Source organism: Plasmodium malariae, assembly GCF_900090045.1.
Source record: "Plasmodium malariae genome assembly, chromosome: 11".
NCBI lineage: Eukaryota > Apicomplexa > Aconoidasida > Haemosporida > Plasmodiidae > Plasmodium > Plasmodium malariae.
The window spans coordinates 1,698,041-1,720,011 of record NC_041785.1 but is presented as its reverse complement, the minus strand read 5'-3'; the positions used below and the strand labels follow the sequence as shown (position 1 = coordinate 1,720,011).

At 29.1% G+C, this 21,971-nt stretch overlaps 3 protein-coding genes across 3 annotated transcripts; 2 read left to right on the top strand and 1 right to left on the bottom strand.

Annotated features, from left to right (window-relative positions):
- Positions 1–1,601: 1,601 nt before the first annotated feature.
- PmUG01_11044500 (conserved Plasmodium protein, unknown function) lies at positions 1,602–2,991 on the top strand (the record flags this gene model as incomplete). The annotated part of the gene is made up of 3 exons (XM_029006107.1): positions 1,602–1,920; positions 2,072–2,321; positions 2,541–2,991. The coding sequence occupies 3 exons, from the start codon at positions 1,602–1,604 to the stop codon at positions 2,989–2,991; spliced, it is 1,020 nt and encodes a 339-aa protein (XP_028862630.1).
- A 1,149-nt stretch (positions 2,992–4,140) lies between these two features.
- On the top strand, positions 4,141–7,842 carry PmUG01_11044400 (conserved Plasmodium protein, unknown function; the record flags this gene model as incomplete). Its single annotated transcript, XM_029006106.1, is given in 3 exon segments — positions 4,141–4,570; positions 4,933–5,207; positions 5,221–7,842. The coding sequence occupies 3 exon segments, from the start codon at positions 4,141–4,143 to the stop codon at positions 7,840–7,842; spliced, it is 3,327 nt and encodes a 1,108-aa protein (XP_028862629.1).
- A 553-nt stretch (positions 7,843–8,395) lies between these two features.
- Positions 8,396–20,565, bottom strand: PmUG01_11044300 (conserved Plasmodium protein, unknown function; the record flags this gene model as incomplete). Its single annotated transcript, XM_029006105.1, is given in 5 exon segments — positions 8,396–8,650; positions 8,837–8,923; positions 9,099–9,704; positions 9,719–15,067; positions 15,082–20,565. The coding sequence occupies 5 exon segments, from the start codon at positions 20,563–20,565 to the stop codon at positions 8,396–8,398; spliced, it is 11,781 nt and encodes a 3,926-aa protein (XP_028862628.1).
- Between the last annotated feature and the right edge of the window lie 1,406 nt (positions 20,566–21,971).

Sequence of the window (21,971 nt, the reverse complement as noted above, 5' to 3'; positions counted from 1 at the left end):
TGCATACATAAATGTATGTATAAATTTACACAATGTCGTATGTAATATGGCTTTTTTTTCTTCGTATCCTTTTTTCCTTCTTTTTTCCTCATATTTAATTTTTACGTACATACATTCATAATACAAAAGTGTAAATGTATGTATATATCTAAGTACAAATATATGTGAAATATGAACATAAATGTATTTTAATATCATGCATATCCCCATTTTAATTTTGATTAATATTCTCACTTATTCTCATTCATATCCTCATTTTTATTCTCATTCATATCCTCATTTTTATCCTCATTCATATCCTCATTCATATTCTCATTCATATCCTCATTCATATTCTCATTCATATCCTCATTCATATTCTCATTCATATCATCATTCATATCCTCATTAATATCCTTATTCATATCCTCATTTTCATTTTGCTTTTTTTTTCTTCTCGGAACTGAACATTATTGCTTCTGCTTACTTTTTTTTTTTTAATTTTTTTTTTTTTTTTTACATTTTATCATAAAACACTAATTATAATTTTAAGTAACTGTATCGTTTTTGCGAATTTGTATGAGGATAAATGTATTATTTAAAAAGGACCAAAATAACAAAATATTGAATATAAAATTTATATAGATATATGCTTATGTTTATGTAAATATGTATGCATACATTTATACATGTAAAATATAGCTAAATACCAACTCATGAATACAAAGAGAGAAATGAAAAACAGCCAAAATAATAAGGAAGAAGTTTGTAAAGTAGCACAAAAAAATGAACAAGGTAACTTTGAAATAGGAAAAAAAAGAGTGTACAGTAGTACATACACATGTTATCATATTCATACATACGTGAATACATACGTACATACACAAATACATGTATACCTAATGCATATGCGTACTTACCAAAATATTATATTCGTTCATATGAACATTTTTTTTTTTTTTTTTGTTCGTGTTATGTTATAATGTTTTTGATATATATAAAATAGGTAAAAAAATCAGTATTAACCAGAAAAAGAGAAACTATGAAGATTTAAAAGATAACACAAGTAGGAAAAAAGACATGATAAATGACAACTTTTTGAATTTTTATTGAACAGCTGTCTTTGTGAATGAATCATTTGTGAGCATATGTATATAGATTTACCTGTACAATTGCATGTACATATACCTGTACAATTGCATGTACATATACCTGTACAATTGCATGTACATATACCTGTACAATTGCATGTACATATACCTGTACAATTACATGTACACTTACCTGTACAATTACATGTACAACTATCTACACAATTACATGTACAACTATCTGCACAATTACATGTACAACTATCTGCACAATTACATGTACATATACCTGTACAATTACATGTACACTTACCTGTACAATACATGTACAAGTGCATATTCAAGCGCGCGTATTATATAGAGATTACGCATTTTTATGTTTTGTTTCCCCATAACAGATATAAAGAGCGTTTTATCATTTGTTCCAAGAATTGTTCAGCTAAATGAGAAGAAAAATGAATAACAAAAGGGGAAAAAAAAAAAAGATATAAAAAGACAAAAAAAAATTTAAAGAAAAGAAAACAAAAAAAAATGAACAAAGGGTTTTTTTATTTTACCCTGTTTTATCTAATTTTGCATAAATCTACATTATTATTTTGTAGAAAAAAAAAGGGAAAATCAAACAACATGTTTTACCCTTTTATAACATTTATAATAAAAAATGTTTCAAAAAATAGAAAAAGAAAAAGTAAAAACAAAATTTGTACTAACATTCTAAATTATAATATTTCTATACCAAACAATTGGAAGCTTTCAAATGTAAACATAAATGAGAATACAGTTGAGATTGACAATTTCCCCCTAAATAATTACAGTATTATATCAATTGACTATGGATATAGCTTTATGGGTAACGTTATAAGCCTTTTCCAAATATGCAAAAGTGTACGTGTGCACGTGTATATATATATTCATAATAATACTCCATTTGCACATTCGCATGCATGCATTTTCCTGCATGTACATCTCATTAGCATGTATTCATTTACTTTTTAACATAGGATTGTGCATTTTATCAAAAAGCAAGTACATATATGAAAAAATTATGTCAAGACATAAAAATTTAATATATAGCAATAATTTTGATTTACCCATAAAGAAGAATGTCGTTCTATTTTATGCCGTTTACTTTAAAAGCTATATTTATAATTTCTTTTCCTTTTTTCATTATTTATTTGAATTCATTTATAATAGCAACATCCTCGTAATCATCGGGTGCAACGGGTTATACAAAAATTACAAGAGAGAAATGTAACACATGGGTGGGCATATTCGTTCGTTCGTTTATGCGTTTGTGCTTTTGTGCGTTTGTGTATGTGTGTGTATCCACCTATGAAATTCTGTATAAAATAAAAATAAAATGCGTGGATGCAACAAAGCACAGCGAAATATTTTTATACAAAATACACTTTATATATAAACATGTCTTACATACGTGCTCATGCACATTATTACACCTCAACTTTGTAGACCGCACATGAACAAGCTGGCAAGTGATATAGGAAGACACATTTGCTATTTTATGAATGAAATTAACGGAAAAAGAGAAAAGTATGCTGAAAAAGTTTCTTTTGAAGTAAGAGATGAATTAATTACATTAAAAAAGGATGATATTTATAAAAGAGAACAAATTAGTTATTTTGAAAATTATAAATTTTTTTCGAATGGAACAAAATTGGACATAAAAAAAGAAAATGCAAATAATACTTTAAACTTTTCATTAAAAAATATGGTAACCAAAGTAAAGGACGATAATAATACTTTATTTTCAAAATTTTATAACAGAAATTGTAAAAATAGAAGAGATAGTTTATCATCCTGCTATTTATTACATTACTTTTTGAAATATTATGAACGTAATCAAAATTTTTTTCTTTTGCCATCGAGAAACGTTAATTACATATTTCATATGAAGAAATAAGAGATTGCCACTAGGAAACACAAACATGCGCATAGTAGATATATACATATGTACGTAAGTATGTACATGTACGTATAGGGGTATGCGTGTATATATATATATATATATATATATATATATATATACATATATGTGTGTACTGGTTAAACAACATCGCGCCTTTACAGTGTTATCATTTTTATTTTTTTGCTTAACATGAAAGCCCTTACTTTTTCTTATATTTTTTCTCATATTTTTTCTCATATTTTTTCTTACATTTTTTCCCCTTTTTAATAATTGCAGTCATTCCTTTAATTATGCTGCACATATATATATATGTATGTATGCATATATGTATGCGCAGCATTGATGTGTGTTTGTTTGCTTTTTACTTAAAAAAAATTACTTTTTTGAAATACCTGACGTGTTCATATTTTTCTTGCGTTTTTTTTTTATTTGCATTTGCAACTCTTTTGTTTTCTCATGTTTAATTTAATTTAGTTTTATATAGTTTTGCTCATTTAGCTATGTTTAGTTTTGTTTAGTTTGCTAAATTAGCGATGTTTAGTTTTGCCTAGTTTGCTTAATTAGCTGTTTAGTTTTGCCTAGTTTGCTTAATTAGCTGTTTAGTTTTGCCTAGTTTGCTTAATTAGCTGTTTAGTTTTGCTTAGTTTGCGTAGTTTTTCCTACTTTGCTTCTTGTTCTGCTTAATTTACACTTGTTTAGTTTTATTTTTTTAATTTTTTTCTGAAAAAATCAGGAAAAACGTTTTCATATGAACTACTAAAATAATTCATACTATAAATTGAATAAATATACGTATGCATATATATATATATATATTAAGCAATATTTGTATGTATACTTTTTATCTTCATTATTTTATTAAAAAATGGTAAAAAAATTATGTTATAAAAAATTACTAGTACTTTGGTCATATTACTTTTGGTGAAAGTAGGAGATAAAGCTTAATCCGCGAATCTATGCTTTTTTTTTTTTTTTTTTTTTAATTAAAAAATGGTAATTACCTTTACACAGTTATATGTATGTACGTATGTATAACTATATGCATATATATATATATATATATTATGCGATTAAATAATATGCGGCTTCTTAATATGAGGAGTGACAGCTAAACCTACTAATCAAATGAAAAGATAGAGCAGGATGGTAGAAATTAACGAAATTGAGTTTATTGAAGAAACGGAATATTTTAAATTTCAGCATGGGGCTTGCTTTTGTATGCTAGAGGAAGAGAAAAAACAAAAAAGGGAAATCCACAATATAGAAAAGAAAATATGTAATGCCATTTTTGCTATTAGTAATGTAAAGAAAAAGGGTTTATATTATTTTAATAAAAACTTACATATATTTTCCCTTTCTGATTTTTTATACAAAATTGATAATGAGAATGAAAAGATAAATATTAAATCCTTACCATTTGAGGAAAATGTTTTATTAATAGAAAATAATAAAGAAGATTATTTATCCTTTATATACACGGATAAGCAAAACATTTATGTGTTTGATTACACCACCGATGAAGTGAAGTTATACTGTAAAACAGACCTGCTCATTAAGAGGTTGAAGCATATAGGTAGGACAAAATGGACATGAATACGTCTAAGCCTGTGTGCATATATATGTGGGTATATATATGTATGTATATTCGTATATATGTGTATGTATTTGTTCATGTTCTTCCCATAAAAAGGGGAAAAGGGACCCATCTGAATTAAAATAAAATTACATGAAGCATATGAACTATGCGCGAAGAGAGAAAACAGATTCAGACGCGTAACCAAAACACATGAAATGATTGGATGTGCGTTACATATACGTTCTTTTGGTTGATTTTTTGCATTTTTTGTGTATTTAACATTTTTCTTAATTTTTTTTTTTTTTTTTGACTTTCCTCATTTCCGTGATGTTTCGTTATTTTTCCCCGTTTGCCCTTAGATAAGTTTCTCTTCTTGGTTCAAAGCGCAGAAGAAAAAATATTTTTTTTGAACGATAAGATGTTGTACGAATGTCAGGAATTGGATGGACCAATAAATAACATGGATGAGAAGAACGGGGTATTCCTATTCACCCATTCGGATAAAGAAACGTTTATTTTGAAAGATGAAAATAAAAGTTGTTCTTACGATTTGGGACCACTGAACAAGGAAATTGATATAACATACGATAGTTGTAGTATAATTTGTGCCAAGATTTTAGAAGCTGATAAGAAAAAAAAAAAAAAAAAAAAAAAAATTGTTTATAGTCGTTTTATACAAAGATTCGAACGATATAACAAGTATTACCTATGACATACATATAGAAGATAATGAAATGAGAAGAATTAATTATTCTATAAATGATTTTTTTTTTGAAAAATTTGATAAGAATAATTTTATTAAATGTATGTATATAAGTGAATGGAAAATATTGGTCTCTCTTTCATCAGAATCTTGTGAGGCCATTATTTATACACATAATGAACATTTCGGAAATAATAAAAATTCAAATGATTTAAAAATTTTATGCATTAAAGAGGGGTATAAAATCAATACAAGACAATCAGATACCTTCTTTTTATCATTATTTATGTATACAAAATACGTAGATAAAATATATAGAAAAAGTAAAATAGGCAATGTTCCATTTTTAAAAGATCCAAATGTTTTTTTTCTTTTACAAGATAATCAAAAAATAGTTGTAGAGTATTTAGATCAATTTAAGTTAGAAGACATTTCGGACTTTACTTTTAATAATAATGAAAAGGATACGAATGAATGTGAAATGAAAGAGGTAAGTCTATTACCTAACTTAAGTCATGACATTGTTGAACTGCATCAACCGATCACTACAAACGTGTTAAATGTATTTGAGGTTAAAGAGTATCCTTTGTGCAAAGTAGCGTCCGTGAAAAAAATTGAATCCACTCAAGCGAAAAAACAAAGCATCTTTACCATTTTTAAGAGTAAGAACAAAGCCAAGGGGGAGGAGAATCTATCCTCTGATAGGGACGTCGATGAGGAGAAGCATGTTAAGCAGGAAAATGATAAAAAAAGTTGTGCGGAAAATTACATGCATGACAATGGTAATAATTACGATAACGGTGCAAAAATTTCAACTATACCGGTTTTCACAAAAGGGATCCATAAAAGCCAAAATTTATTAGTTAAGACAAAAGACACACATGACAATTCAGGTTTGACGAATGAGATGAATAAAATACATTATGAACATAGAAATGGAAAAGATAAAGAAGAAAAAATTGGGGATACTACATCATGTAGCAGAGTCGATCCAACTAAAGAATGGCAAGAGAAATACGCGAAGATAAAAAAAATGGTGTATGAAGATGAACTTGTCATTATTAACAAGATACCAGATAAGTATAATAAATTAATGAATGGTGGAATGTTTATGTATGAAGATTTTTTACTTAATGAAAATCCATATTCAATTGAAAAAACAAAATATGTAAAAATGAGTAGTAGAAAAAAAGAATGGCATTATGATAAGGGGCGCGCAAAAATTATTTTCTTGCATGATGCGGATTATGTAGGGGGTGAACACAAATTAACGAAAACGAAAAGGAAAAATGAAAACGAAAATGGAAGTGCAAATAAGTACGAAATTGAAAACAAAAGCAAAAACAAAAATAAGAATAAAAACGAAAAGGTCGACTTTTGTAATTACTTCACTTGTGCAGATTTTGATTTTTATAAACATAAAAGATTGTCCGATAAGCAATGCGAAAAAATTATTAACAAAATAGAAAGGAAGCAACATTTTATATTTGACATTAAAAAAGTTTTTTTAAATGATGAGGGGGTAAAAAAAGGGCAAGGAGTTAGATCTTGTAGCAAGGGAGGACACGCCCATGAAGGAAAAGCTGTTCAACGTAGTGGTAATGTTGGAAGTGGTACTAGCAGCAGTGGTGGAAGCAATGGTGGAAGCAGTGGTGTTCGTGCTGATAAGGACGACATGTGCGATGCACATTCAGATGCAAATACAAGAAATGACGATATGCTGTATGATGCGGATATTAAGTTATACCTTTGCAAAGAAGATATGAGTAAATTTTACACAGATTTGAATGTATATTTTTCAAAAAGAAAGTTAATAAAAGTAAATAATGAATTATTTGATAATTTAAAAAACGGTGGTAGTGTAAATAGTACGCTATTTCAAATAATACTTTACAATATTTTTCATCATGGTGGTTTAAAATATTGTGAGTCTTTTATGTATTTTATTTTAAAGAATTCAAGTATACAATGCTTTTCAAATGCTTTCTTTCTTCTTGAACATTATTTTAACTTTTTGATAACTCCATATGTAAACATAAATAGAGAGGTAAATAATGGTGTTAGGAAGATAGTTCTGAGAAAAAATATTTTAAGGGACGCACCCATTTTAAGTGGTAAGCCTACTACCATAAGCAGTGGTACTAGTTATGCCAAATATAATAATCCTAATAATGGCAAACACAATGAAGATCTAGACAATTTAGATAGTGAATACAGTACAGATAGTTATTGTGAAGATGACATATATAAGAAAATAAAAAATGAAAAAGATGAAAACAAAAAAAGGGAGTACCTTTCCAAGATAATTCCTCTGTATAGTGAAGAAATGAATAACGAACAGGAATTAACTTTATTTTATATATTGAACAGAAGTGTTGATTTTTTAAATAATCAATTGTGCTACTCCTTCTCACAAAAGTTGATACCAATTATTTTAGATAGCAACTTAAACAATATAGACAATGATTTAAGCTTAATCAAATGCTATCTGTTGAATGCCATTTTGAATAAAGATACTGTAGGGCAGATGACCTTAGCGGGGTCTTCTATAGAAGGAGCAAATTGAAAGTTCACAAAAAAAAAAAAAAAAAAAAAAATATATATGGAACACTTTGATAACTACACAAGGAGATGTTTCAATATGCCCACTCCTTGGTGGAATTCGTCTATTTACAAATTTATGTTTTTCGATTATTTGTTTTATTCGTGCACTCACTTGTTTATTTATTTATTAACGTATGTACCTGTTTATTTATTTTATTTTTTTGTTCTCTTTAAAAAAATCATACGAATTAGGGCTACTACAAACGTTTTCAAATTAATTACCTATGTTTATTTTTAAGTGTCATATAAATATATTGAGAGCTTACGCCATTATTTTATGAATTTTAAAAAATAGATTTAAAAATTAAAATTTAAAATAAACACACAAAAAAAAAAAAAAAAAAAGAAAGTATATATTAGTGCAATGAAATAAATTCTTTACATAAAAAGAACAGCACTAGAATTAGGTACGCGTCCGTATGTATATTATTAACACGTACCTACCTACATATATATATTTATACATACTTATACATTAACAAACCCATATCTCTACGTATGTGTATAGCCTCTTTTTAATTAGCTAGCTTGTTGCTCTCGCTTGGCTTCAAAAAATATTCGCACAATTTGTACAGAATATCTCTAGAATTGTTTATGTCTTTTTTTTTTTTCAGAAATATTTTTCTATATTTTTTGTTTATATTAAAATAATTTCTGTACAACTTAAAATTTTGTTTATTTTTGTAATTATTTAACGACTCCGTAGCAAAATACACGAGCTGAGGACTCTCTGCACACAGCCTCAAAATTCTGTCAATTCGTTTTATGTTCTAACAAAAGAAAAAAAAAAAAAATGATTAAGGTAGGTTTGTGTATGAGCACATACATATATATATATATATATATATATGTGCGTACATGTTTGTATGTATGTATATACGTGCTTATGCTTCGGATAATACATATATGTATATACACATATATATTTGTTTCCTCCGTTTCTTCCCCTTTTTTACCGTTAAGATGCTTTTGCTCATAAACATGTTCGCTTGCAGAGTTAGAGCGATGCACAGTAATTCGGGCAAACACATCTTGAAGAGTTTCTAATAGGAAAACAAAAATTGGCGCACGCATGTACGCTCATATATATATATATATATATATACATATGAATACAACTCATTTTGCGCGAAAAAAAAAAAAAAAAAATCAAACAGCGAATGTACATACAAACAAAACGGGGGGAAAGGAATGAACAGTAAATGAATAGGAAGAAACCTGTGCTATCCAGGTAAGCTGGCAAGCTGAGTTTTTGCTGAGCCACGTAGAAATCTTAACTAAAATGTGATAGCCATTTTTTGTATTTATATTCCTTTCATTTGTTTTTTTTACTTTTGATATTGTAGAATGTATATATTTTTCCCTATTTTTTTTTTTTATTAAAAGAGGCTGAATGGTATTTCCATGTGAACCAGAAACGACGTCACTGAAGGTGGAAATGGCGTACGATTTGTTCGACGAGTCCGACTTGTTTGATGCGTCCGACCTGTTTGACCTTCCCAATTTGTTTAACGCTTCCGACCTGTTTGACCTTCCCAATTTGTTTAACGCTTTCGACCTGTTTGATTTGTCCAACTTTTTCTTATTGTTCATTGATCCAGCTATGGTGTCCGAGTTCCACCCCCTGCTATATCGTTCATCAGCACTGTTGTTGTACGTCCGATTCAGTAAATATTTTGAAGATACCACCATATCAGCAGGTTTAATATTTTGTCCACTTGACACAAAAGTGAGATTCGTACAGTCATTCTGATTATAGTAATCATCATTGTTATCAAATTTATCGTTATACATTCTATTAGTATAACCTTTCACTTTCACTTTTTTTTTTTTTTTTTTTTTTTTTTTTTTTCAAAAATGAAATGTTCGTTCGATTTTTTCAATTTTTCTGTACAAGGAATATTCTGTGCATAGGTACTGACCAAATGACCATTTCGTTTATAAGCAATGGTACTTTTCTTTTTCTTTTTCTTTTTTTTTTTTCTTTTCATTTGCATCTTGTGCTTATTAAAATTACACCCATTAATTATTCTATAATGTTTACGTAATATTTTATAATTAAATAAAGTTGGGACATAGAGCATGTACATGTGCATATTTTTTGAAATTTTTATACTTGTATTTTTATCATTTATTTTTATGAGTCTTTTTACTTTTTTTGGAAAATTAAACAAGTCCGAACAAATAATGATGCAAATAGATAAGATGTATTGTATTTGTATACTTAGAATTAGTGCATGCATATAAAACATATCGTCGGAGTTTTCTTCCTGATTGTTATTTTCATTGTTCTCTTTACTATTAGTTGGGTAATAATATCCTGAATGAAACTTCGAATATGTGGACGTTTCATCGGTAAGGTTCGTATAATCATGTTGTCCATAATTTAAGGAATAATTTTTCAAAAATGTTGTTATACTATTATTATTATTATTATTATTGTTATTGTTATTGTTGACGTTGTCCTTACTGCTGTTTCTATTGTTGTTGTTGTCCTTACTGCTGTTTCTATTGTTGTTGTCCTTACATAAAGTATCTACATGTAGCAAGTTATTTGATAATGTATGATGAATCGAACAACTTGGTTTGTCACTGTTTGCTTCTTCTTTCAAGTTTTGCCCCTTCTGGGGAGTACATAAATTCATATAATTCATGGTTATTTCTTTTTTTTTAATAACAATATTTAAATATCTAGATGCATCTAAAATTTGTTTTGATGTATTATAATGCAATATAGATGAATGATAATAATAATTTTTATACAACTTGACACATAAATAATAAAGTGATAATATAACCTGTTGTAGTCTTACCATTTTTGCACTAACTCTCTTTACTGATATGTTTTCCTTTTTCTTTATCATAAGAAAACGTAAATTTTTACTATTAAAGAGAATTAATTTTATAATGTTTTTCCTTATTAGTAAATACGTAATTAAACTATTATATTTTTTCAGCAAAAAATTGATCCATTTTTCGTATAAATAACATTTGTTTATTATATGTGCATAGTATAAGCTTTTTCTGTCATCATACGGAAAGACACTTCTACTACAGTACATTTTTACGCCCTCCTCCATTTCATTACCTGCTGTTCTATTTGCTTCCTTCCTACCTGATTGGCGGTTACACACATTGGTGTTCCTACTCCAATTTGAGTAACTACTCAGATGTGGGTCCCTTCCACAATAGGAGCAGACATCTTTTCCTTGTCTATCATCTAGTTTTTCATTCCTCAGATGACTCTCTTTAAAGTAATACTTCGAGTTATGCTTTACAACTTTATGAGCATATTTATAATCGTTCATAAAAATTAAAATATGCAAGATATATGAAGTGCAGCGAAACTTAAAAGATTCAAACTTTATACTATTTTTTACTTTTTCAAAAAATTCAACCCATTTTAATAACTCGACTAATATACTTCTTAGTTTTAGTTTGTAGTAAAGAATACAGAAATAAAAATTAGCTATTTCCCAAGACATAGCAAAAAATTTTTCATCGATCAAATTTTCTTTATACTTATATTGGGTGCATGTGTTAAGGTTTGTATTTGCCTCATCATCCATTGCACACAAGTCACTGGCACTGGTGAGTCTTTCCGTTTCTTTGTTTTGTTTCATTTTGCTTCCTCCCATATTGCTATATTTTAGTTTATTTTTTTTATTTTTTTCCGACCCCTGCTTATTTACGCTCCGCCAAACTAGATTGAGAACAAATGCATAATTTTTTTTTATGAACAGGTAGATGTCATGGTAAGAGGATCCTAAAAGGAACTTACAGTTAATAGCTATTTGAATGTACTGGAGATATATTTGATTCTTATTTAGCCAAATAGACGAAACATTACGCTTCATAATATGGTTAAACAATTTGTTGTCTTTAAATTTATTCTTCATCATTTTCATACATATAACTAAATTTAAATATCTCTTTTCATATTCTTCATGCCACTGTATATCGTAGATTTTTAGCCTTCTTTTTAACTGCTTTAACCAGAGGATGTCGCCATTTGATTCCTCGTTTAGGGGATAAGTACTACCTATATGTTGGTCCCTGTTATCCGTGTTATCATTGTCACCTTCGTTATCTTGGTTATCTTTGCCATCCCTGTTGAAGAGTGAAGTGGTACTGCTTAACGATAGGAGTTTCCCCTCATTTGTACTAGTCGCCCGTACTAAATTTATACTACTGTCATCATCTCTCTTCTTCTTAATTATGCAATTTATCAAGTGGTTTTTATTTTTTAGATGTAAGAATGATGGTATTTCCTCCATCGATTGATAAACGTTACAAATGGATTCTATGGAAGATAAGAAATGAAACGTAAGTATGTCGTGCCTGTAGTCTTTTTTTTCTAAAGTAAAAAATGATTTATTTTTAAATGCATCCTGCGTAGCTACCCGGAGAATATCATTATTACTGTCCCTATTACTGTCCCTATTACCGTCCCTATTACCGTCCCTATTACCGTCCCTATTACTGTCACTATCACTGCTACTATTACTGCTACTATTACTGCTACTATTACTATTATTATTAGAAGCTGTAGTAGTAGTATCCCTAAAACTGTTGTATGTAAGTAATGAACTGGGGGATAACCATTCCTTACTACTCTCCATTTTTTTGTTTTTTACTTTTAATCCAAATATGATCCAGTATTTTTTTAAAATAGCGCAATTATGTTTTTGCAAAGAAGAAAACCTTTTAATATTATGACTAATTAATTCTATTTTTCCATAGTTGATATATATATCTCCGCTCTCTATATAATTCTTTTCAAAATGATATGTATTGTTGTACATTAGATTATTAATTTCATAAAAATTTTCATTAAATATTCGTTCAATCCACATCCACATATTAAAATAGTTGTCATAAACTTTGCAAGGAAATGGTAGTATTTTATTACTCTCTTTATAATTTTTAATTGTACTCTTTTCACCCCCTTCCTCTTCATCCATAACGATACTAGCCTTTCCATCCACACTTTGTACATTTATATTTTTTAATATGTCTTCTGTAAAAATGGTATTCAACATTTCCAGTGAGCAACGTTCCACTAGGTCACTCACTTCCACAGAGTGCATTTGTATTGACCAATATATAAATCTCTTCTGTGTATAATTAAGGAAAACGCGAAAAAATTTTCTAATGATTAGTATATTTTCCACTGAGTATTCTCTAGTATCATAAATCAGGTTAAAAATTTCGATAATTATTAAACATAATAATTTTTCAAAGGCACTATTCGTATGGTATTTGACAATAGTGTTAATTTTGTTATTCTTGAATAGGAAAAAGTTTTCTATATCACATGCTCCTATATTTTGTCTATTCATTTCTCCTTTAGATTTAGATTTCCTCTGTTCCTTGGTGTTTCCCTCTCTCTTTATATGCCCATTTTGCGTAAGTAACTCTGTAGCATATAAGCTCTCATTAATGCTACTATCTCTACCAATTCCTTCGTATACCCCCCTTTTAACGTGGCTACCATTATTACTACTACGACTACTACTACTACAGCTACTACGACTACGACTACTACTACTACAGCTACTACGACTACGACTACTACTACTACAGCTACTACTACTACAGCTACTACTACTACATCTACTACTACTGCTACTTCTACGGCTACTACTACTACTACCCTTTACATGCTTCCCCCTCTGTACTTCGCTTATACATCTAGTTGTTCTAAGAAGGCTTAACCTTCTTTTCACATTCCTTTCGTACGTTTTTATCTTGCTCTTTTCGTGCTGCAGAGGTTCTCCCTTTATTCTATTCTGCAAATTTTCGGAAAATCTGGAAAAGGCATATCTGCTTTTCTGTATGCTCCGCCTGTTAGCAAGGGATAGTTCCATTTTGTTCACTCCCCCTGCTTCTTTTGTTTTATTTGTTGATTCACTAGGTCCGTCTGATCCATTGGATCCATTAGATCCATCAGGTCCATGTGGTCCATTTGGTCTAATTGATCGATCTCCTGGCATATTTACCCGCTTTTTTGTTTCCTTCTTTCCCCTTTCGCTATCTTCATTCGTTAATCCCCTTTTCCTCACACCTGCATTTTTTTGAAAAAAGTTTAAGTAGCACAGAATATTGTTCTTTTCAATGTACTCACTTAAATTCTGACTAACAGTTATATAATATGCCAAGGCTAGAAATATTACATCTAATATGGTTTTCTCTTTAATAAGGTAGTCATTCGTTAGATAATTCATGTGGTAGTTCAAAATGTTGTTCATACGTCCACTGCAGCCTGTATAGCCAACATTACTAATACCGCTTTTAGGCTCACCCCCCCTTGGTGTAATTATTTTATAGAAAAAGTCATGCTCAAACATTAATAGTCTGCTTCCATCCTTTTTAGATGTAATCAAAGAAGAATTTAATAAAATTGCAATGCAGTACTTTTCAAATATTTTACATCCCTCATAAAATATGTCCCATTTGTTCATGTTAAAAATGTAACAAACGATTTGAGAAACTATAATCAGAATACCTACATCTAAGAGAGGCCATTCCTGAGGGCAGTTGTCAAATATTTGTTCCATGAAAGGAGAAAGGTTCTTCCCCTTTCTCTTCCCCTCAGCTCTGCACTCACGACTATCGCCATTATGATCATTGCAACCTCCATAATATCCATCTTCAGTATCATTATTTCCTATGCAGAATCTTTCATCTTGACCATTCTTGCTGGTGCAGCTTTTATTTGTATTCTTGTTTATACATCCATTCACCCCTGTGCAGTCGCTTTTGTTACATTTCTTACCTTCCCTGTTATTTAACGCTTCTTCCTTAGCTTCTATAAAATACTGTCTATATAACTGTTCCTCTTTTTGAAAAATGAAAATCATCAATTTTTCTGCTAAATGGAAATTGTTATTATTTATAATTCGCAAAATTATGGTTACCCATTCATGTTCATAAAAGAAGATGTTTTCACTACCCTTGTCTGTGTACTTCTTTTGTACTTCCTCCTGTACATTTGCTATTTTATTTATTCTTATTTCATTAATTTTTAATTCATTTATTTTTATTTCATTTTTTTTTATTTTCTTTTTTTTTTCTTTTTTTTTTTGCTTTCCATTCTCTTCATCAGTATTTAATAAAATTCGATTTTGCTGCATATTACTATTGCCCTTTTTATACTTAAGCATACACTTGGTATTACACATTTTTTTTTTTTTTTTTTTTTTTTTCTTTCCTCATTCACTTCTTTCGCTTCACATTCCTTGAAGTGTTTCCTTTTATCTCTGTTGCACACATTGTCCCATTTTTTCGATGGATAGTAACTCAGTTTAATTTTTTTTTTTTTCCTAAACTTGTGTGAAGTCGTCATATTGGTCATACAATTTTCAAATTTTCGTTTTTTCTTATATTTACCTTGTTCTTTTTCATTATTTTTCTTAGCAGGAAATACCTCTGTATTAGTAACTCCCAGTTGAGCTTTATCTTTTAAGACACAAGTTGCTTTTTTCATTTCATTTTGTTTTTCTTTCCATAACCTTGTAACTCTCTTGCCCACATTAATTTTATGATTAATTAAACTAAAATTGTAATATTTTTTTTTGCGATTTGAAAAGAAATTGTAAGTACTGCTCTTATTTGGATTCGTCACAACGTTCCCATATTTATGTAAAGAAAAATTTTCATTACACGATTGTGGCATATTTAAATCACTAATTTTTTCCTCGATCATTTGGTCCTCTGAGATAGGAATAATAATATTATCCCTGTAAGCATCAATTTCACTACGTTCATTTGTTTCTACCGGGTTATTATTTTCTCTATTAATTTCGTCATCATTTTTTCTAATTATTTCGTCATCATTTTCTCTATTAATTTCACCAGCATTTTCTCTATTTATTTCGTCAGCATTTTCTCTATTTATTTCGTCATCATTTTCTCTATTTATTTCGTCATCATTTTCTCTATTTATTTCGTCAGCATTTTCTCTATTTATTTCGTCAGCATTTTCTCTATTTATTTCGTCAGCATCTTCTCTATTTATTTCGTCAGCATCTTCTCTATTTATTTCGTTAGCATCTTCTCTATTAATTTCGTCAGCATTTTCTCTATTAATTTCGTAAGCATTTTCTCTATTAATTTCGTCAGCATTTTCTCTATTTATTTCGTCAGCATTTTTTCCATTTATTTCGTCAGCATTTTTTCCATTTATCTCATCATTATTTCCTTTGTTTACCCCTTTTTTTGTGTATGCCTTTTTGTCATTTTTTTTTTTAATTTTGCATATGCTATAGTGCAGTAAGAACTTTTTAGTTCTATTATTTCCCCCAATTATTGAAATGCTCTTGTTTTTACCAGTTAAAGTATTCTCTGTATTCTTTTGCTCCTTTTCTTGTTCGCTCTTTCTTTTCAATGCATCATTGTCTAAGAGCAACACTGTAACGCCGTTGTTGTTATCCTTGGACAAATTTATCTCCTTTTCATTTATTTTCTCCTTCGATACAACCTCTTCCATATGATAATCATTTGAAGGAGCTAACTTATTTACATGTGCATCACTAGCTGACAAATCATCCTTTTGTTGAAGCTTTTTTTCTAAGTTATTTTTACGATTTAAAAGCAATTGTTTTAACTGTTTATCGTGTTTATCGTATTTTTCGTCTTTGTTTATCCCTTCATCGATTTTTACTTCGTTTATGAAATATTTCCTTTTTCTTGCATCTGAGTCATCAACTGTAAATTCTTTTTTTATATATACATGGTCAATTTTGTTACAATTTTCCTCATATTTTTCCTTTTCTTTTTTGTCCATATTGTTAGTAGGACACTCAAAATTTAGAGCATCGGTGTTATCATTCTTAGCTGATTCATTTTCAATTAGTTCTTTTTTTATCTTTACTTCTATGTTATAATGACTTTTTATTTCTTTAGCATATTTAAATGCTTCCAGGTTGTTAATATCCGTCCTTTTTTCTTTTCCCAAATTAAGCGTAAAATTATTTTTGGTACCGCTCATTTGATCATTTTGGGTAGAGTTATCTACAATATTTTCGTGTAGTTTCTTGGATAAACTTTCCGCCAATTTTTCTTCCAATTTTTCATTCTCACTAGAACTCTTCCCCTTTGTGCCACCTTGTCGTGCGCCTGTAGACCCATGCTTCCTTTTGATGTTCTCGTATGTACATATAAGCTCCTCATTAGATGAATATTTACTTCCATCTCTGTGGCACACGTCGTTTGCTTTGTCAAGGTCCAGATGATTTATAGTCTTTTCATTTTGTTGATCATATATTAATGCAGAATTTTCATCAGTTAAACTGTTTATATAACTGGTTATATCACCAGAATTTGTAGTTACCTTATCAGTATTTGTTTTGTTCATACCATGTTTGAATTCATTTTCCATTATATTGGTAACACATTTAATTTGCTCATAAGGTAGAATATCATCTGTTTTTATATACTTTTTGTTTGAGTTATACTTTTTAAGGTCCGAATTAGTTACAATTTCTTTTCCATATGTTATGTTCGGTGCTCCTGTAATATAATTACCTTGCTCAATCAGGCTGTTTTTTACCATAGTTAAATTATTCTCTTTAGTATGTTTATATATATACGTTTTGTGAAAGCTAGTTGGTTCTGATGAAATGTCACCTTTATATTTACCATTTTTTCTTTCACTTATTAGAACTGCATCGTGTTCATAATTCTTTATATTTATATCGATACTGAGTGGTGTGGTGTCTATTTTATCACCGCCATGTTTAGCACCGACAGTTTTGTCATCATCTGGCTCATAAACCGAGTTATGAGTACCAGCATTATCAGCAGCAGCATTATCAGTAGCAGCATTATCAGTAGCAGCATTATCAGTAGCAGCATTATCAGTAGCAGCATTATCAGTAGCAGCATTATCAGTAGCAGCATTATCAGCAGCAGCATTATCAGTAGCAGCATTATCAGTAGCAGCATTATGCTTCATTTTTTCGCTAACCTTAGGCTTCGAAATTTTTTCATGATTAATACCTAACTGCAAGTATCGCTCATTCTTTAATGTACCACCATATTTTTTGCTTAAAGATAATTTTAATGCGTCCGAATAATCCTTCACACGTTTGTTGTTCTGGGGGGTAAAATTTTCCCTCACATTTCCAGTCAACTTATTTTGAGCTTTAACATTAAACCATTTTCTTAGTTCATTAGCATTCTGATTCATTGGAGCATTCACTATTTCCCTACCATTTGCTAAATCTTTATTTGAATCTAAAATATTCATTTTTTGTATTGGCATATTCATTGTGCTTGCTCTTTTATATATGTTTGTTGGTAATGCATTACTTTTATTCTGTACAGCTTTCACTGGGCTGGCACTAGGTTTATACATATTACCACTACGATAATTACCCCTAGGTGTACTGCTCTGCATATTACTAGGTTTACCACTACTAACATGATTGCCATCAGATTTACCACTACTAATATTATAACTGCAAGGCTTTTCACTTCTAACATTATTACTACTAGGCTTCCTAATTCTAGTATAGACGGAACTAGTATGGATCATGCTAGTATCATTACCGATGGTGCTTTTTTTTAGCGATAAAGGGGAACTACCATTCACTGATTCTTTATTCCTGAATAGGGAATTTTTCTTTCCCCATATATTATTATTCCGTTCAAACAGTACGCTAGACACATGCTTACATTTATGAGTTGTAATAAATGGTAAGATCATGTTAGATCTACCTGTTTCGTCCTCGGCTTTCTTCTCATTGGTTCCAGCGACTTTCTCCTTTTTACATGCTGATAATTCACTCCTCTCATTGATTAGTTTATTTTGGCTATTTTCATTTTCACATACATTTTCATTAACATTTTCATTTACATTTTCATTTACATTTTCACTTACATTTTCAATTTTTTCATTAATAGAAACACTACACCTTTCGGTAGCACCTTTTTTTTTAAATATAGAATTTCTCTTGTGAACTAAGGATGAATATCTTCTCATTAACTGTTGTTTTGTTTCAACGTTTTCTTCGTTTATTCGTAGCAATTTTCTTTCATTTGCATTAATAAAATTTGAGGGTGAAGAGTACTTACTTTCTGGTTTCCTTTTCTCTTTATTTAATAAACTACTTTTATATAAAGTATTATCGCTTTTTTTTACAAAATCAGGACATGCTTTCTTAATTATATCATAATCTCTGTCATTTTCGTCTTTAGTTGAGTTCGTAATAATATTAATTAATGTTTTTTTTAGATTTCTATGAAAACTGTCATTACTCATAGGCGTCCTACTTTTCTCTTGACGTTGACAATTTTCTTTTTTTGATATATACATAGGACAATATAAACTAGCTTTATTTTGAATCTTTTCATTTTTATTAATACCTGATAGGACAGATCTATTTTTTTCTTTCACTTTTTCCCTTAACCCGTTCTTCTTTAATCTGTTGTTTTGTGCACAAGCAGCTGGGTTAATTTTATTATTTAAAATGTTCGAATCTAACGCTATTCTTTTCAAATTAGGATGTAGTTCGTTTATCTTGTTATGTTTAATGAGAGAAATGCGTGAAATTACTTTGTTCTGTTCGCTAGTTGTTGCTTCATTTGCTGCCATATTGTTTCCATTTAGTGTAGTACTCTTAGTAGTAGGATCATTATTGTTATTCATTGCACTACTTCTATATATTGCGATACTACTATTCATTGCGCTACTTCTATTTATTGTGCTACTTCTATTTATTGCACTACTTCTATTTATTGCACTACTTCTATTTATTGTGCCACTTCTATTTATTGCACTACTTCTATTTATTGCATTATAGTTAATTACTGCATTATTGTACCTTAATGCACTACTACTATTATTATTATTATTATCATTCTCATCCTCCTCACTCTTTTTGCCTTTTTCCAAATTATTCTTGCAACTTACATTTTCATTTAAAAGCATATGCTTATTTGTACTATAGGAAAAGCATTTTCCTATATTTATTCCTTTCACTTGTTTATCGTCATTTTTTAATTTAAGCAATGATCTTTTAATAAGTAAAGGATCTTTTTCTTTATTGCTACTTTTTACATTGTTGATTTTTTTTATCTCTCCTGTTTTAACAGAACTAAAAGGTGTAAATTTTACTTCGTTTCCTTTCCCATTTGTATTAGACAACTCTATACTTTCATGTTTGTATAGTATCCTATTTTCCGCTTTATTTCTTTCTGTACTTATTTTGTTCACTTCTATATTATTTATGTCCTTATTATTTACTTCCCCTGATATTAAACTCCTATTAATTATATTGTTGATAACATTCTTCATATTAGTTTTAAACATATTCACGTAGTTTTTGTTTTTTTTCTTATCCGTATTATATTTACCTCGCATATTGGTCTCCTCATTTTTATGATGCAAGCTTCTTGGCTCATTCTTATTCTGCAAATTGATTGTCATACTGATGGCGTTTTCGGAAGAGTCTTTGTTGGAATTACTGTACTTATCCCCATTTACGCCAAGAACATATTGCGCTCTACAGAAATTTTGTTCATCTTTCATTTCATGGTTGTTTATACTTGGATTATGTAACAGTACACCCTTATTTTTTTTACTTTCCAAATGTGACATACTTATTACTTTATTAAACACAACATCATTAGGACAAATCTTTTCATTATTTGTTGAAAACTTTATGTTATTAGGATCCATTTCGGTGAAATGTAGTGGTCCTTTTCTTGCAATGGACTCATTGATCTGCTGTGCTTTGCTTATCTTCAGCTTGTTCAATTTTGCAAACTTGCAGTACCTTCTGCGGTTTATCTAACATATGCACACACTGCATATATTTCATATGTATAAGCGTACGTATTTGATTATGTAGGAACACAATACACCAATCTATACGCTATTATATATTCTTACATATACGTCAGAGTATACACCTATGTGTATATATATATATATTTTTTTTTTTCTCCTTTTTTATATTTACACATTGCACTATTGCAAATGAATATTTTCCCACATCAAAAGATTGTTACGATAAAGCAAGAAATATTAACTCAGATTGAGGAATTACAGTATACATGTTTATGAAAAAATATATATTTTATTAAATTAAAATAACAATTAGGTTTGGTCAAATGGTGTCTTACTCAGAAGTAAAGGAAAAACAATACACGTAAATATATATATTCTGAAATGATCAATTTGATCCTATTTTTATGATAGAAATACTGTAAAGTTCGTTTTATGTCCATATGTATGAAATAATATTCAGGACAGCGCATATTAGGCATAACAATTAATCTTGCGCTGTTTTAAGAAATAAGACTTGGAGGTACGATATGCATATATACATATACATACATACATACATACACAAATACACATATATATATATATATGCGCTCTTTAAAAAAGTTTCAGTATATTATATATTTAAATTGAAAAAAAAAAAAAAAAAAAAAAAAAAAGTGGAAAATAATATAACGCAAAAATGTTTTTGTCAAAAATAGACAGTTCAAAAATGTTTATTCAAAACAAAAAAGAATGAAAAATTTATTCTGAGCGCCTTGTTATTAAAGAAGCTTAATTACAGTAGTGACATTTCTGAAATACGTTTGTCGTGATGGGAGTTTAAAAGAAGCGTATAATTTCCAAATACGCAAATGTGCAAATATGGAAATATGGAAATATGGAAATATACAGATATACAAATGTACAAATATGCATTTGTAGAAATGCACAAATAACTCTTTCTTCATCATTTTACACTGAATATAGGAGAACAAGATAAGTATTTACATATATAATTATTTTTATCATTATTATTATTTTATTTTCCCTTATATTTTTTAACATTTTGGCTAGATATACACAGATATTTTCTCCTTAAAAGCCATATGTTTTGCATTAACATGCAATAAAAAAAAAAAAAAGATAAAAAAAAAGTAACAATAAATGCATAAAAAATGCAAAAAATATGTACAAGTCATAAAACTAGTGTGATGCTATCTCTTTTCTGAAAAAAGGTTTAAAATATGACACTATAAAAAGAATGAAAAATAAAAACAGTTCCTTGTTTTTATCTTGTGTTATTCGGAAAAAAAAAA